This window comes from Nansenia antarctica, assembly GCF_963989245.1.
Source record: "Nansenia antarctica genome assembly, chromosome: 3".
Classification (NCBI taxonomy): Eukaryota; Metazoa; Chordata; class Actinopteri; order Argentiniformes; family Microstomatidae; genus Nansenia; species Nansenia antarctica.
The window spans coordinates 83,013,672-83,031,478 of NC_137688.1; the positions used below are offsets into that span (position 1 = coordinate 83,013,672).

The 17,807-nt window shown below is 42.1% G+C and overlaps 2 protein-coding genes across 2 annotated transcripts; one reads left to right on the plus strand and one right to left on the minus strand.

Moving 5' to 3' along the window:
* Positions 1–474: 474 nt before the first annotated feature.
* On the plus strand, positions 475–9,904 carry styx (serine/threonine/tyrosine interacting protein; the record flags this gene model as incomplete). Its single annotated transcript, XM_080525539.1, has 11 exons — positions 475–679; positions 2,183–2,215; positions 2,402–2,455; positions 2,865–2,962; positions 3,695–3,755; positions 3,867–3,903; positions 4,041–4,080; positions 4,212–4,262; positions 5,138–5,210; positions 5,938–6,031; positions 9,831–9,904. Exons 1-11 carry the CDS (start codon positions 608–610, stop codon positions 9,902–9,904), a joined length of 687 nt encoding a protein of 228 aa, XP_080381665.1. The 5' UTR covers positions 475–607.
* A 1,606-nt stretch (positions 9,905–11,510) lies between these two features.
* gnpnat1 (glucosamine-phosphate N-acetyltransferase 1) lies at positions 11,511–14,535 on the minus strand. Its single transcript, XM_080526596.1, has 5 exons — positions 14,379–14,535; positions 13,938–14,000; positions 12,859–12,986; positions 12,601–12,662; positions 11,511–11,964 (listed from the first exon to the last, which is right to left on the minus strand). Exons 1-5 carry the CDS (start codon positions 14,530–14,532, stop codon positions 11,817–11,819), a joined length of 555 nt encoding a protein of 184 aa, XP_080382722.1. The 5' UTR covers positions 14,533–14,535; the 3' UTR covers positions 11,511–11,816.
* Between the last annotated feature and the right edge of the window lie 3,272 nt (positions 14,536–17,807).

Here is a 17,807-nt window from a genome sequence, read left to right on the forward strand (position 1 = left end):
TGGATAAATAGATAAATAGATAAATAATTAGATAAATAGCATTTAGGCGGTATCAAAATGTCAGTGCCTGAAAGTTACAAAATGCGTGAAGTTAAAACACACACCCTAGTAGTTACACACAATGTGCAGATTTTATTTTTAGTTCACAAACATCATTGGCAACAGACATACAGTTTAGGGGGCATGAACATGGGCACAATAGTCATTCTGGGTTTACTGACAAGACAACATTGCTTTTGGGCTGGTGGTTTAAGGTTTTGGTGGATTTAGCTACCTTTCCAGCCTGTGGGTGAGGCTGGAAACTGTCAATCTCATCTGGCAACCCTGTTCACTCCTCTACGGGTGGCGAGATGGGACATATGAGACGCGTCCCCGCGCAGGATGTTTTTTCCGACGGTCTGATCTCTGTCACGTGATTCCTCTGGCAGGGAGCAGCATGGCGGACATGCATGTGGTTGGGCACCCTCACAACAAGCTAAAGCAACCACACAGTTAGTAGATAGACACATATAAGCCTTGCGTGTGTGCAACTGAAGCACCGGACGCCTGTGTGGAGGAGAGGAGAGGCCGGGGCCGCCAGGGGTACACCCGGAGGAACACCGCAGACATGGACCAGGGGATATCCCAGGACAACACACTCCAGTTCCCCAACCTTCCTGCATCCAAGGAGGACCTCCTGGTGCGTGTGGTTTACTGCCATCATACATCTTACATCCCATGCTCTGATACTTTCAACACATTTAAGACACATCTGTTCAGACTGGCCTTCGTACAGCATGGCACGAGTAACACTGTCACCCCATAACTGCCTTTTTGTTTGTTTTTATTGTCTTGCTTTTCTTCTCTTTTTCCTGTACAGTGTCCTAGAGTTTGAGAAAGGCACTTTTAAATAAAATCTATTCTTATATTTAAGTCAAATTCCCATCCTCACTTTACACCAAGTGTTAGCTCAACACAGCCTTCCTGTCTCTCTCACTCTCACTCTCTCTCTCTCTCTCTCTCTCTCACTCTCTCTCTCTCTCTCTCTCTCTGTCTCTCTCTCTGTCTCCCTCTCTCTCTCTCTCTCTCTCTCTCTCTCTCTCTCTCTCTCTCTCTCACTGTATTCAGTGTTGATCTTAGACTCTAGAAACATAATGATCTACTGTCTACTGTCTGATCTTAGACTCTAGAAACATCATATCTAGGTTTACTGTCTGATCTTAGACTCTAGAAACATCATATCTAGGTTTACTGTCTGATCTTAGACTCTAGAAACATAATATCTAGGTTTACTGTCTGATCTTAGACTCTAGAAACATAATATCTAGGTTTACTGTCTGATCTTAGACTCTAGAAACATCACATCTAAGGTTTACTGTCTGATCTTAGACTCTAGAAACATCATATCTACTGTTTACTGTCTGATCTTAGACTCTAGAAACATCATATCTACTGTCTACTGTCTGATTTGAGACTCTAGAAACATATCTAGGTTTACTGTCTGATCTTAGACTCTAGAAACATAATATCTAGGTTTTACTGTCTGATCTTAGACTCTAGAAACATCATATCTAGGGTTTACTGTCTGATCTTAGACTCTAGAAACATAACATCTAGGTTTAACTGTCTGATCTTAGACTCTAGAAACATAATATCTAGGTTTACTGTCTGATCTTAGACTCTAGAAACGTAATATCTAGGTTTTACTGTCTGATCTTAGACTAGAAACATCATATCTAGGTTTACTGTCTGATCTTAGACTCTAGAAACATCATATCTAGGTTTACTGTCTGATCTTAGACTCTAGAAACATCATATCTAGGTCTACTGTCTGATCTTAGACTCTAGAAACATCATATCTACTGTTTACTGTCTGATCTTAGACTCTAGAAACATCATATCTAGGTTTACTGTCTGATATTAGACTCTAGAAACATAACATCTAGGTTTACTGTCTGATCTTAGACTCTAGCTTGTCTGCAGAATTTTAGCGAAATTGTTTGTTGTAGCTAGTCTGTCTTCTTGCATGAACTGGATAGATATTTCTGCCACATCAGAGTCGTTGCCTTCCCTGACCCCTAGAAGTAATGGAGAAGGAAGACCGAAGCTGAAGGGCTGTTCATGATCGATTCGTCCCAAGTGTTACTGACTAGTGTGTCTAGCTGGATAAACTAACACGTGCTTTTGTTTGGTTCTTGCACAGGACTGGGCTTATCCGATGAGACGTGAAATGCAGGTAAAAAACGAAAGAGATTATGAAGGACCATAATAATAATTAAGCCTACAAACATTTCGTGTGTGTGTAAATCTACTGTATTGAACGTCACATAGAAAGCAAATATCAACATAACCGCAATAACCCTTCATCATCACCCCACAATGACAATGTCAGTGACTCAGACATGTTTCATTATTGTTTCAGGAAATCTTACCAGGACTATTTTTAGGTCCCTATTCAGCTGCAATGAAAAGCAAGGTATGATGATGATGATGATAATAATAAAAGCAAGGTATGCCAGAATTCCATTGAACTGTTGTCTCAGCCAATTAGATGTAGGCTAGCTGTGTTTGGAATTGTACAATGCACCGATAACGTGGCGGCTGTGGATCAGGAGGTAGAGCCGGCGTCTAATGATCGCAAGGTCGGCAGATCGGCGGGTTGATCCCAGGCTGGCCGCATGTCGAGGTGTCCTTGGGCAAGACGCTAAACCTGAAATTGCTCCCGAATGAGCGGGCCGGCGCCTTGATTGGTAGCTTGCCGCCATTGGTGTGTGAATGTGTGTGTGTGAATGGGTGAATGAGAGGCCGTTGTAAAGCGCTTTGGAATAGTGTCAGTCCATTTTTATTTGACCATGTGATGAGCGTTCCTCCTTGTCGTCCTCCAGCTGTCCATACTTGAGGGGCAGGGGATCACTCACGTTGTGTGTGTCCGGCAAGACATTGAGGCCAATTTTATCAAGCCGAATTTCCCCCACACATTTAGGTAAGAGACTAAACTACCACTCAAAACATCCAAACACAAAGTGTGTGTGTGTGTGTGTGTGTGTGTGTGTGTGTGTGTGTGTGTGTGTGTGTGTGTGTGTGTGTTAGTGCTGTCCCAAACGACTATTTTTCTAACGATTAATCTAGCGATTATTTTATCGATTAGTCGATTAGTCTAACGACTAATTTATCGATAAGTCTAACGATAATTTTTGTACTGTTCGGAAAAAGAAAAAAAGAAAAAAATACTTATTTGTCTCCACCTCACTGCTATAGCTAACGTTACTCTCGCTGCTATCTTATGATTAGCTAAATTGATGCTAATGTAGCATGCGAGCTACGAGCTAGATAACGTACAGTAGGTGCGAGCGCCACAATGACAATAGGCTACCGTAGCTAGCCAGCTACATAGCTAACGTTACTAACACCAGAAGACAAGACATACGAACTGTGGTGAGCTACATTGCTTGTGTAACATTAGCTAGTAGCTATCCATTTTTCACTCATACACTTAATTGTCTCGCCTGGTAAAATAAAGGTTTATAAAAAATAAAAAATAAAAATCGCCATTTTGTTTATTTACGACTAACCGACGCATATGACGCAAACCGACGTATTGACGTAGTCGATGACGTCGACTAGTCGTAACAGCCCTAGTGTGTGTGTGTGTGTGTGTGTGTGTGGCTCAGTATGGGTTTCCGACGAGCTTAACTAAGTTATTTTGTATTTTCAGATACCTCGTTTTAGATATTGCTGACAATCCAGTGGAGAATATAATTAGGTATTTCCCGATGGTGAGTTGACTGAAGTCTGTCCACGGTTGAAAGTGGTGGTGGATGCTACATTGTAGGCACTGTTGTATTTGCCATACTGTAACATAATTAATTCCCTTTCTCTCTCAACAGACTAAGGAATTTATCGATGGCTGTTTAGCAACCGGGGGTAATTGACATCATTCCTTTAGTTTAGTTTTTTTCTCCCGAATATTATATTTACCCTTTTACCGTAGAGAGCTATGATCACAATGCCTCCTGTGATCAAAGTCATTGACTGAGTCTTTGTCTTTGTGTTCCCAATAGGAAAGGTACTAATTCATGGAAATGCAGGGATATCTAGAAGGTTTGTCATCTATACTAACGCCCACTCACCTTGCCTTGTGTTTGTGTCGATTGTTAATTGATCTGCAAATCTTTTGAAGGTGATTTAGACGTGATCACTTTCAGTTGTAATGATAATCCTTTTTCTTCCAGTGCTGCCTTAGTCATCGCATACCTTATGGAGACGTTTGGTGTGAAGTACAGGTAAGACTTTCAGTCAAGCCCTTTTTACCCCAAGAGAAGCACCTATAAACCTGAGTGGGGCGGCTGTGTCTCAGGAGGTAGAGGCTGTGTCTCAGGAGGTAGAGGCTGTGTCTCAGGAGGTAGAGGCTGTGTCTCAGGAGGTAGAGGCTGTGTCTCAGGAGGTAGAGGCTGTGTCTCAGGGGGTAGAGGCTGTGGCTCAGGAGGTAGAGGCTGTGTCTCAGGAGGCAGAGGCTGTGTCTCAGGAGGTAGAGGCTGTGTCTCAGGAGGTAGAGGCTGTGTCTCAGGAGGTAGAGGCTGTGTCTCAGGAGGTAGAGGCTGTGTCTCAGGAGGTAGAGGCTGTGGCTCAGGAGGTAGAGGCTGTGTCTCAGGAGGTAGAGGCTGTGGCTCAGGAGGTAGAGGCTGTGTCTCAGGAGGTAGAGGCTGTGTCTCAGGAGGTAGAGGCTGTGTCTCAGGAGGTAGAGGCTGTGTCTCAGGAGGTAGAGGCTGTGTCTCAGGAGGTAGAGGCTGTGGCTCAGGAGGTAGAGGCTGTGGCTCAGGAGGTAGAGGCTGTGGCTCCGGAGGTAGAGACTGTGGCTCAGGAGGTAGAGGCTGTGGCGCAGGAGGTAGAGCTGCGTCTAATGATCGCAAGGTCGGCAGATCAGCGGTTTGAACCCCGGTTGGCAAGACGCTGAACCCCCCAAAATGCTCCCAATGAGCGGGCCGGCGTCTAGCATGGTAGATTCGTGTGTGAATGTGTGTGTGTGTGAACGGGTGGACGAGAGGTCATTGTAAAGCCCTTTGGAATAAGGCGCTATAAGTCAGTCCATTTACCATTTTTACCATTTGACTAGTGTACCACTATTATATGCTCTGCTTCTGCTGTGCCTCCTGTGCAGGGATGCGTTCAGCCACGTACAGGAGAGGAGATTCTGCATCAATCCTAACGTCGGCTTCGTGCATCAGTTACAGGTAAGGCTCCTGCCAAGTTGGCCTTGAATTAAGATCAGTATCATGATACGTGATACACACTATCATGTCTTTTGCACTATATCACTATTCGCACTTCTGGCTAGATGCTAAACTGCAATTGGTTGTCTGGTGCTTGTACTCTGCAATGACAGTAAAGTTGATTATAATCTAAAAAAGCAATACGTTATGAGGCTCAATAGGCTTTGCAGTTTGAGAAGCTGAAAGCAGATATAAACCAAAACGTCCTGGGAGTTTCAGGCCCTGCCCTTCCAACAGCTTTGAGAATTCAGATCCAACAATGACCAGGCGCTTTATTCAGTAGGGTTCAGCATTTTAAAATGTATATATCTGTATAAAAGGTGGCAAATGTCTAGCGGTCTATCTTTAATTCATTTTTTTATCTATTTTATTTCAATTGTCACTTCATTTTGTTGTTGTTGTTGTTGTTTAGTGGTCTGAGCTGATGTAATGCCTGAATTTCCCCCGCGGGGGATCGAGGACAGACCTATCTATCTATCTACCTATCTATCTGTCTGTCTATCTATCTACCTATCTACCTATCTACCTATCTACCTATCTCTCTATCTATCTATCATCTATCTATCATCTATCTATCATCTATCTATATATCTACCTATCTACCTATCTATCTATCTATCTATCTATCTCAGGTTTCAGATTTTTTTTTTAAAACATGGTTGTATTGATATCTTGACTAATTTTCCAGGAATATGAAGCAATTTACCTGGCAAGGCTGACCATCAAGATGATGTCACCCATCCAGATGGGCAGGTCGTTCTCCCTGCAGGCTGGTATGCCAGGTCAGTGGGTGCCTCACATTACATTACAGGATACGTTTACATCCGGAGGATGGTGGTTCTCCTGATGTCACCGCACCCATTTAGCAGAAGAGAGGGTGAGAAGAGATGGTAGCCTTGCCAGATAACCCTGGCACAATCCCAAACAGTAGAGATGGGGTGCGTTCGTAAATTCACTCGGAGAACGCCGGAGCACACACACTGGTTTCAACGTCATAGAGTGACCAAGTCATTTGAATGGACGAGAGGCATTCTATGAGCGCTGATCAGATCGATCAGATTCCAGAGTGTATTTACGAACACACCCTTGATAGCATTGTGTCACAATCCCAACCAGTTCCCGATGCTGATCTCCTCGTCATACCCATAATGCACTAGGCGACGCACACTTGGCGACCGTGCCTTTTCTGTCGCTGCACCCAAGCTGTGGAACACCCTTCCACCAGCCATCCAAGCTGTGGAACACCCTTCCACCAGCCATCCCATGCTCTGATACTCTCAACACATTTAAGACACATCTGTTCAGACTGGCCTTCGTACAGCATGGCACGAGTAACACTGTCACCCCATAACTGCCTTTTTGTTTGTTTTTATTGTCTTGCTTTTCTTCTTCTTTTTCCTGTACAGTGTCCTAGAGTTTGAGAAAGGCACTTTTAAATAAAATCTATTCTTATATTTAAGTCAAATTCCCTCTTTACACCAAGTGTTAGCTCAACACAGCCTTCCTGTCTCTCTCACTCTCACTCTCTCTCTCTCTTACTCTCACTCTCTCTCTCTCTCTCTCACTCTCACTCTCTCTCTCTCTTACTCTCACTCTCTCTCTCTCTCCCTCTGTCTCCCTCTGTCTCTCTCTGTGTCTCTCTCTCTGTCTGTCTCTGTCTCTCTCTCTCCCTCTCTCTGTCTCCCTCTGTCTCTCTCTGTGTCTCTCTGTGTCTCTCTCTGTCTGTCTCTGTCTCTCTCTCTCCCTCCCTCTGTCTATTTCTGTCTCTCTCTCTCTCTCTCTGTGTCTCTCTCTCTGTCTCTCTCTCTCAATTCAATTTCAATTTCAAAGGGCTTTATTGGCATGGGAAACATACATTTACATTGCCAAAGCATGTGAAGTGTGAAGATAAAAAACTAAAAGAATGTAATGTACATACTAGATTACGAATAAATAGATTACAAATAGATTACATACTAGAATAAATAAATGAAATAAAACTTAGTTCAATTCTTATGGTGGTTTTAGCCCATTTGATGTCCTTTTCTATCACAGCAGCTAACAAATCTTGCTGCTGTGTTTGCACATTGCTGTGTAAGCAGATATGGTAGCCTTTCGACATTGGTCAAGTCCTCAAAGTCTCCCTGGATGTTGGTGATCAGTGGGAAGTATGTGTCCCTGATGTCCTTGTACAGCTGGCAGGTAGTTAAGAAGTGCAGCTCTGTTTCCACCTGGTTTTGTGTGCAGTGGGTGCACAGTCTGTCTGGTCTGGGGAGCCAGGTCTGCCTGTGGCGGCCTTTCTCCATGGCCAGGTTGTGTTCACTGAGTCTGTACATAGTCAAGGATTTCTTTAGCTTTGGGTCTGTCACAGTACTCAGGTATTCTGCCACTGTGTATTTTCTGTTTAGGGCCAAATAGCATTCCAATTTGCTCTGGTTTTTGGTTGATTCTTGCCAATGTGTCAGGTAATTTTCTTTTTGTTTTCTTATCATTTGGTTTAGTCTAATAGGTGGCTCTGCTTGTGACTGTGAGAGTCCCAGAACTAGCTGGCTGAGGGGGCATCTCCCTAGAGTCTCTCTGTGGGTAAGGGCTTTGTTGTGGAGCGTGTCAGGGTGACTTTCTTTTAGGTGGTTGTAAAATTTAAACGCTCTCTTTTGAATTTTTATAATTAGTGGGTACCGTCCTAATTCTGCTCTGCATGCGTTATTTGGTTTTGCATTGGATACGAAGAATGGATTTGCAGAACTCTGCATGCAGAGTCTCAATTTGTGTTTGTCCCATTTTGCAAAATCTTGGTTGGCAGGTGGACCCCAGACCTCGCAACCATAGAGGGAAATGGGTTCTATAACGGAGTCCAATAATTTGAGCCAGATTTGAATAGGGATGTCTAACTTGATGTTCCTTTTGATGGCGTAAAAAGCCCTCCTTGCCTTATCTCTCAGGTTGTTCACAGCTTTGTTGAAGCTACCTGTGGTGCTGATGTTTAGGCAGAGGTAGGTATAATTCTTTGTATGTTCTAGGGCAATTGTATCTAGGAAGAATTTGAATTTGTGGTGCTGGAGGCTGGATCTTTTTTGGAAAATCATAATTTTCGTCTTAGTGAGATTCACTGTCAAGGCCCAGGTCTGGGAGAATTGGTATAGAAGGTTGAGGTGCTGTTGTAGCCCTTCTTTGGTTGGGGACAGCAGCACCAGGTTATCAGCAAACAGTAGACATTTGACTTCTGTGTCTACTAGGGGGATGCCAGGTGCTGCAGACTGCTCTAATGTTTTTGCCAAACTGTTGATATAGATGTTGAAGAGGGTTGGACTCAAGCTGCATCCCTGTCTAACCCCCCCGGCTTTGGGAAAAGAAGTCTGTGTGGTTATTGCCAATCTTAACAGCACACTTGTTGTTAGTGTACATTGACTTTATGATGTCGTAGGTTTTTCCTCCAACACCATTGTCCAACAGTGTGAATAGCAGACCTTTGTGCCAAATTGAATCAAAGGCTTTTTTTAAATCTACGAAGCAGGCGAATAGTTTGCTTTTGTTTTTGTTTATTTGGTTGTCAATTAGGGTGCTGAGGGTGAATATATGGTCTGTTGTACGATACTTTGGTAAAAAACCAATTTGGGATTTGCTTAGGACATTGTTTACAGTGAGGTAATGTAGGAGTCTGTGGTTGATGATCATACAGAGGATTTTCCCAAGGTTGCTGTTGACACAGATCCCACGGTAGTTATTTGGATCAGATTTATCTCCACTTTTGTGGAGCAGCGTTATCAATCCTTGGTTCCAAATATTGGGGAAGATCCCAGAGCTAAGGACAATGTTGAAGAGTTTTAATATAGCCAATTGGAATTTGACGTCTGTGAATTTTAGCATTTCATTTAGGATGCCATCGACACCACAGGCCTTCTTGGTTTCGAGTGAATTTATTTTGTCCTGTACTTCCTTTAGTGTAATTGGAGAGTCTAGCGGGTTCTGGTAGTCTTTTATGGCTGACTCTAAACTTTGTAGTTTATCTTGTATGTGTCTTTGCTGTTTATTTTTCTATTGGACCAAAGAGATTGGAGAAGTGATTTACCCATATATCTCCATTTTGGATGGGTAGATCCTCATGTTTTTGTTTAGAGTGTTCCATTTTTCCCAGAATTTGTTTGTTTTTATGGATTCCTAACACGATGGTCCCTTTTTTTCTTTAATGTATTTTTATACAGTTTTAATGTTTCACCATAGTGAAGACGTGTGCTCTGGTTGTCTGGGTCTCTATGTTTCTGGTTTGATAGGTTCCTTAGTTCCTTTCTGAGGTTTTGACACTCGTTGTCGAACCATTTGTCATTGTTGTTATTTCTGGGGGCTTTTCTATATGAGGCCTTTAGGTCAGATAAGGAGGCTGAAAGGTCAAATATATTCTTAAGGTTTTCTACTGCCTTGTTTACACCTTCACTGTTGTATTGAAAGGTTTTTTTCAGGAACTGGTCTAATAGTGATTGAACTTGTTGTTGTCTAATAGCGTTTTGATATGTTTCAACTCTCTCTCTCTCTCTCTCTCTCTCTCTCTCTCTCTCTCTCTCTCTCTCTCTCTCTCTCTCCTCACTGCCTGTTCCTCCGTCACAGGCAGCCTGAAGCGAAGCTTGGAGGAGGATGAGGACTTCGGGGGGATGCAGGTCACAGCAGCACATAACGGATAGGGAGGCAGGAGGCTGCAGACAGCTGTGTGGCGCGCTGCAATCTCTCTCTTTTTTACATTTTTATTGGGATTAAAAATGTTAATATTTAAACGTTTCTAAGGGGAAGGGTTTAGGGTGGGGGTGAGGGGGGGGGGCCACACCAGGCGTCTGAGACCCTGGAAGCTGCAAGGAACGGAGTACGTTTGATAAATGACATTTTTTTTGTGTAATTTTTTTGTCTTGAGCTGTATGCACTGATAAGGTTTTTTGCAGTTTTATAGTATTTAAAGCATTTTGCATTTGCAGCGGGACAGTATTGCAATAATGCACTTTTGATACTTGAATTATTATTATTATTTTCTGCCAGAAGGGGGCAGTAGGCGTAAGGGAAGGTATTGGAAGTCAATGTGGAGAGGTGAATGGAGAGGTTGTGGCGTTCATTTGGGAATGGGAATGCTGGACAGAGATCAGGCTTACAATGGCATAGTATTGTTATGAAAATAAATGGAGAAAAATAGCTTGCCAGAAAAATAATGACCCACTGCTCAATAAAAAAGATGGTAACTTATCTGTGTGGCTCATGTTTGACTGGGTTTCAAGAATATTTTATTAGTTTGTCAATACTCTGTCATTTCATCAGTGTACACTGTTGATGTATATATATATTATATAACAGCATATTGTGAATGCAATTGTTGTACTGTATATTTTTATTATGTGCAATATGTGATGCATTATGCTGCAATTTTTCATATTCTGTATTTCAATCAGCAGGCAAATACCGAATGGAGCATAAAAGTATTTATTTTCCTTTTACATATAATTCATTTTTGTAAAGAAATAATAAAATATAAATGTCCCCAGTTTCCAAGACTAACAGCATAATTTAGAAACTAAACAGATACAACTTAAGTTGAATAAATAAGCTTTGGCAACCACAATTACACATTGAATGTATCTCATAACGTTTTAGACCTTATAGTGAAGATGCCTTTCCTTACCTAGTAGGTCATGGTTCCGAGTTGTTTAGAGTCATTACCAACGTCAGCTAACTTGAGCTACCATTAATACAAATAGTGTAATGAAAAGAAAGTTCCAGTCAGAGTTCATTGGAGGTGATTTGGCCACACATGTTTACCTTCATTGTGTTCTCCAATCACTTCCACTGTTTGTTTAGTTAGCGGTGGCTAAAGTTAGTTATGGCTATTTCAACTATTCTGAACCATGGGTTAGTTTCTCTCGTACCATCGACTACTTCCAAGGTAAGGAACCATCTGACTATTAGTCGTAAAATAATTAACTATCCCTCTATAGGTGATTATGTAAATATTACCCCTAAATAAATCCACCGAATATAAAAATAACCAATGCCTCATGTCCTCTATTTAAACAGAAATCAAAAACCGTTACTGTCAAGTTTTATTGAACCACTATCAAATGGTCTTCTTTGTACGTGTATGACTAGGCTAGGCCTCTTAGGATATGTTGTAATTGTGTCATTTAGGCTTCTTAGCCTATATAACACAATACACAAATAATCTCCTATATATCACCCTTAAGTCACTACTTTGACAAGTTAGCCAATGTAGATAAGATTGAGAAAATGCCATGAATTGCATCCTCCTATGAAAAGTCAGATGGGCAGTCAATACAAAATCCTTCTATGTATACAAAGTCATTTGATGGCCTTGTCGTGTATTGTAAAAGTGCTTGACACCGCAAGCAGCAATTGCGTTTTATTGCACTCACTGAAGTCCCCAAAAACTCAAAATCCACCTCATCTCCCCCCCCCCCCGTGTGAGGTAGCTCTGTGACCAGGAGGGCAGAGGGTGACCCCGGAGAGACAATCGTCTTGTACTTTGGGGGATCCTTCAGAATGTTGATAACCTATTATCTCACAAATCCCACCCCGGAAAGGGACAGTCTTCTGACATCAGTCGAAGAATCGAGACTGCATGTACGTCTCGTCTGACGCGGTGTAGCCAAACTTTGTGTAGAAAGCCACATTGGTGGGCGCACACTCCAGTGTTGTTTTGTAGCAGTCTAGTTTTTTGCTGAGCAGAGTGAGGGTCGACACTAACCTGGAACAGGTGAGAGGAAACACAGAGAATGAATAAAGGACTCTAACACGGGTGGTAGACTTTTCTCATGTAACTGGTTTGACTCATTTTAAGTAGTTTACAATTAAGAAATTACAGGAACGGTCTCTTGTTTAAAACGTTTAATCTGGATCAGAATGATCCTGATTCTTTTTTTGCTATCCAGGATCAGATCTTATCCGGCTGGTTTTGAGTCGTATAGGAAGGAAATCAGCCATGATCTGATCCTGGATAGCAAAAAAGAATCAGGATCTCTCTGATCCAGATTAAAGGTTTTTAACAACTCGTGAGCTTAGAATGATAAGGTTCTATCTCCGTTTAGAATGAGAAGGTTCTATCTCCGTCTAGGGCAGTTCGGAGATATTGAGCGTCAAAGTTTTTACATTCCATTATGTTTTGTGAGATGGAACCTTTGTATTTTATGAATTACTAACTCAAATGTCAACATTTTAAAAATAACACCACACAGGCATTAATAAACACCTAATGGATCAGATTATGTAAAAAAACTAAATTTGGACAAAAATTGAGATAGAACCTTATAATTCTAACGTCACAAACTGGGCCCTGGCGGCCCTACTTGACAGTCCAGGACTTATAGGGGGAGGGACCACTCACAATTTCCCAAGTTGTTTTCCTCTGCACACGTCACTGACCACCACCTCCTCCACCCTTCCTCTCTGTGAACACGCCGAAATATGTGTAAGATTGGAGTCTGTCAACATCAGTATTCAACGCTTTATGAATAGATTCAATAAATCATCGATTTCGATGTTTACAATGACACAATTCACATAGGTGAATTAGACCGATTATTCCATAAACCAATTACAACAAGATCAACGAGTGTACAACAGACAGGTAGATACTCTTTACCTTAGCACACGAATGGATGAATTTGTGCTCTGTGATCATGGTAGCCGTGGCAACGATCTGCCCAAGGTTTGTATCCTCCACCACAACCACATAATAGTCACCAGTCTTCTTCATGTGCTCGAAGTTCTCTATGGGAAGACAGAACGTGAAACTGAAAGCCTATTATACAAACTGTATATTATGACTTGTTATACAACCCAGTGACTCTTGGTTCTTAAGGCCGATTTAAGCTTCTGCGTCGAATTTACGTGCGTAGACTACGTAAGGGGTCTCGTACTTTACACTTCTGCGTAGGTCGCTCTGCAATTACACCGTCACATCGCTAGGTGGCAGTGTGTTTTCTATGCCCCTGTGCTGTACCTCTTCCGGTTAGGAATTTAACGGAGCTCAAAGCTCAAAGCGGCATAATAGCGATCTTTTTGTTGTTATGCTTGTTGTAAATAATAATTTTTCAAATCTTTATTAATAAGTAATTACAGAAAAAGTAAATTACATTTCTGTCATGGCTTCCGCATTTTGGACGACGAGAGAGTCGGAATCTTGTCGGAATCATGTGCTGCCAAGCGGACCAATCACAGAGCTTACTGTTGCGTAGAAACTGACGCGTTCTTAAATTTTTGGAGATGTGCACGTCAACCCTCTCCGTAGGCAATGCAAGGCCACGCGGGCCACGCGTAGCCTACGGCGTCGATTTTACGCAGAAGTTTAAATCAGCCTTCAGAATACATTAGATTAGATTCAACTTTACTGTCATTGCAGAGTACTAGTACCAGATAACAAAATGTAGTTTAGCATCTAACCAGAAGTGCAAATAGTGATATAAGAACATGATATAAAAAAACATGACAATGATAGTGATAGGTACAGTAAGACACCAGTAATGTACGGTAGTTTAGAGGTATATACAGTATTCTGTATGGCTCTTAATCATATTTCCATATTTTTTTGTTTTATCATAATTTACTTGATTCTTTTGACTCTAGACTCTTTGATCTATCCACAGTTGGATTAACTATTAAACAGGTTGCTCTGGCTTGCCATAACTGAGGAAGACACTACACAGCTAGTACAGTACTTACTGATGAACTGCTCTGGTGTGACATCACCTGCCATTGTGAGTTGGGATAAGACTTTGTAGAATCCTGTGTAGAAAGAACAACCCACATTGGATGTGTCAATTGGTGAGTTTAGTATAGAATAGCCAGTAGACAGGCAAGACAATCACTCTCTAACTGTGAGGAACTTAGTAGTCAGTTAGAAAAGGCGGCGCTTGGTGGAGTAGCACACTAAGGCACATAATCGCAGTCCCCTGTTCGATTCCAGCCGTCGACATATCCTGCATGTCATCCCTCCTCTCTCTCTCTCACCCATCCTTCCTGTCAATCTCTACTGTCTCTATCCCAATAAAGCAGAAATGCCCTAAAAAAAAACATATTTAAAAAGAAAAGTCTGTCTACTGTCTGTTTACATATGGGTCGGGTGGTCTTGTCCATACGCGCCCAGAGACCTAGTGACCTTACCCCTGTTGAAGTCTGCTGTGCAGAGGGGCCGGAGGACCAGGCCTTCCCCAGGCTGGGAGGGGGAGATGGGGGGAGAGAAGGACACAGTGTTGCTACTCCAGTCCAGGTCCTGAAGCAGGGTGGGGTCAAAGAGGGGGGTCTCATCCAGTAGCATCTTGCAGGCTCTGCAGGTCACACACACACACACACACACACACACACACACACACACACATATGTTTAATAAGTGTACAGTACAAAAGATGTGGATTAACTATGTACTCATCAAATACAGCATATTGTTTCAGCTGGCTAGCTTTTCATTGTGAATTCATGTTTCATTTGCCATGTAATCAACTTGTCAGTCAATTGTTGGAATGTGGTCTTTTTTGCTCTAGGTACAGGGTGTCAGCCATAGTCAGCGACCCTGGAGCAATTAGGGGTTAAGTGTCTTGCTCAAGGGGACATGCAGCTCCCTCCTGAGGCGGAGATCGAACCAGAGACCTGATTGCTAGCCGGCCTAGGTTACCACCACCCCATGATACTAAATTTGGACAGACCAGTTCAAATGCACTTTGATATAGGCTAGTCTTTCCTTTATGACACAGCTGCCTCTCTTATCTGTCCCGTCACGAATAAACGTCCTTGTTTCCTTGTATTCTTTCTGTTATGGATATACAGCAGCGCCCTATACTCTCCTCCCTCCCATCCAGGACACCAAACAGGAGATGGCCAACCCAACAGTAAACACAGTAAAAGCAGTAAAGAGGCAGCCATAGAACAAGGCTTTACCTTCACCTCTTTGCTCAAGAGGCAACAATGATCAGCAGTGAGAGGAGAATTGTGTCACGTTTCTCATTTACATACAGAATGTCTGGACATGGAGGTGACATCACATTAATACGAGGGCGTGTCCCTCTTGCGAAACGTCATCATGAGGTGACGTCACTGTACAGTAAACACTTTTATCTATATCTTTTTTTATTCATTGTCTTATGTCGTTAAATGTTTAGCTATTTATTATAATATGTATCTATTATTGCCATTTTTTCTTTATACATTTTTTATTTACTATCCTTAATTTTCTATATATTTTTTAAAATACTGTATGTAAAGCACTTTGGCCCTGTTGTATGAAATGTGCTATACAAATAAACTTGCCTTGCCTTGTTGCCAAGCGTTTCAACAGCGCTTGATTGATTGATTGATTGAAAACTTTATTAGAAGATTTGCAGAAGTAGGTACATGAAAGTACATATTACATACAAGGTCAACTAACAGGATAAAAACCCAAGAAAGCCACTGGCTTATTTCAATTGGGGTCCTGTGCTTCATCTCAAACAGAGCTGTTACTAATAATAATAATAATAATAATAATAATAATAATAATAATAATAAGCTGTTACTGTCTCCTCCTCACCTGTCCTAGTCTACCTATGTCCAACACACTTATATCATAATAATAATAATTTATATAATAATATATATAATAATAACTTATATCCCCCATGTCATGAGTCCTGGCATCACTGCTGGAGTCACATTTGGGTAACGTATGTATGGCAATATCAATAATAATAACTAGTCACCGATTCAGATCTATGAAACCCAGCCATGGGTTGATACACTAGTCTTAAGACAACTTGAATGAGCTTTACAATTCACACCAGAGCTGAGCAAACATATCTCGATTTTAAATGAACAATGTACTCACGGTGACATCAATAGAAGGAGGCGTGTGGCTGTTTATATGTGTATATATGTATACTGTATGTATAATGTTTATATATGTAGCTGAGTTAAGAGATACTGGACTTTATGGTTTAGTTTGACATGTCTGATCAGAGACAGCATGGATGTGATCCTCCCCTTCCGGGACCTTCAGACGCAGTGACGTGGCAGCAGTGACGCGGTGACGTGGCAGCGCCCAGGGCGCCCGGGGTTGCCAGATGGGATCGACACTTTCCAGCCGAAACCACAGTCCACCAAAAACCACCAGCCCAAAGGTGCCCATCTCCTGCCCCTAAACTGCAGGGCTCTCAAGTCTCACGCATTAGTTGCCCTGAAACTGTATGTGCCAATGATGTTTGGGAAAGAAAATAAAAACCTGCACATTGTAGGTAGGCTATGTAGCTACTAGAGTGTGTGTTTTAACTTCACGTTATTTTGTAACTTTCAGGCTTCACTGACATGTTGATGCTTTTCCTAAATGCTATTTATTTATCCAGCCCAACCCGCCCAAATGTTTTTTTTTCCGCCCCCAGTGTGATCAAAAGTAGCCCATTCGGCGGGAACACGCCTCATCTGGCAACCCTGCGTGTCTCCGGCTGGAGCTAAGAGGCGCGGCTCATGACGTCACCAAGTCTCCCAGTAGATGGAACTTTTCTCTCTGTGCACAGAAAGTCTATCATGGTACTATTGTTCTTCCCACACTAGGGAAGAACAGGTCTGTCAAGTTGTACATGTTTTACCTGTTGAGTGCAATTTGAGTACAACTTGGCAGGCCTGTTTTTTTACCCCCTGGCAATAGGCAACAATCTGGAGTTCATTGCACTATAAAGCTCACAACTAATAACCTCTGTACATGTGAATGAATGAATGAATGAATGGTCTTTATTGTCATTAATACAGTACAGGTACCAAACAACGAAATTTGGGAGGGGGGGCTCCCCTGGTGCTAGGATTCTTTTTTTTTTTTTACTAAAAACAAGAAGGGAAAAGAGCTGGTTTACATAAATAAAGGCTATATACACTATCCACTATACTATACTATACAAATAAAACACTGTGCTGTACTCTATGCTATGCTATAAATATCCTAACATTTCCTATCTCTGAACCTTATGTACACAAGGGTTGTCATATTGCACATAGTATTATTGCACATTCATTTAAAGTGTCGCAGTTTGCCGGTTTGAAATGTTCACAGTTGTATTTCAATATTGCACCTATGATTTTATAACTCTGTACAGCCCTAGAGAGGGAGATCCTGGGTCCTGATCATGAATAACTGGTGTTTAAGAGAAAAGACATTAAGACAGAGAGGGAGGTGGGATACAGCTCGCATTGAGCTGCACGTGAACAAAAACTGTAATGAAGCAGTGTCCAAATAAAAAAGTCCCAGTGTTTGTAGACGGCTCCTCCAAAAACAAACCAGATGTTTTGCCTGTAGCCCAAACCCCTGTGTGTCCCAAGAGCAGAAGCTAATGAGGAACACAGTGGCGCTTCATGGCGCTTCTTTTTCCGCTACCTTCCCGTACTGATTTATTAGGCTAATATCAACCTTTAGTGTCACGGTTCAGTGTTTCTAGAGCTAGGGCAGAGACAATTGCATATGCGAAAGGGAAACTACATTCATTACTCCTGAGAAGTTTTGGAGGCTGTCTCCGGTAGTTTTAACCCTTTATCCCATCCAGCAGCAGGTGGCTCCGTGGCGCAATGGATAGCGCA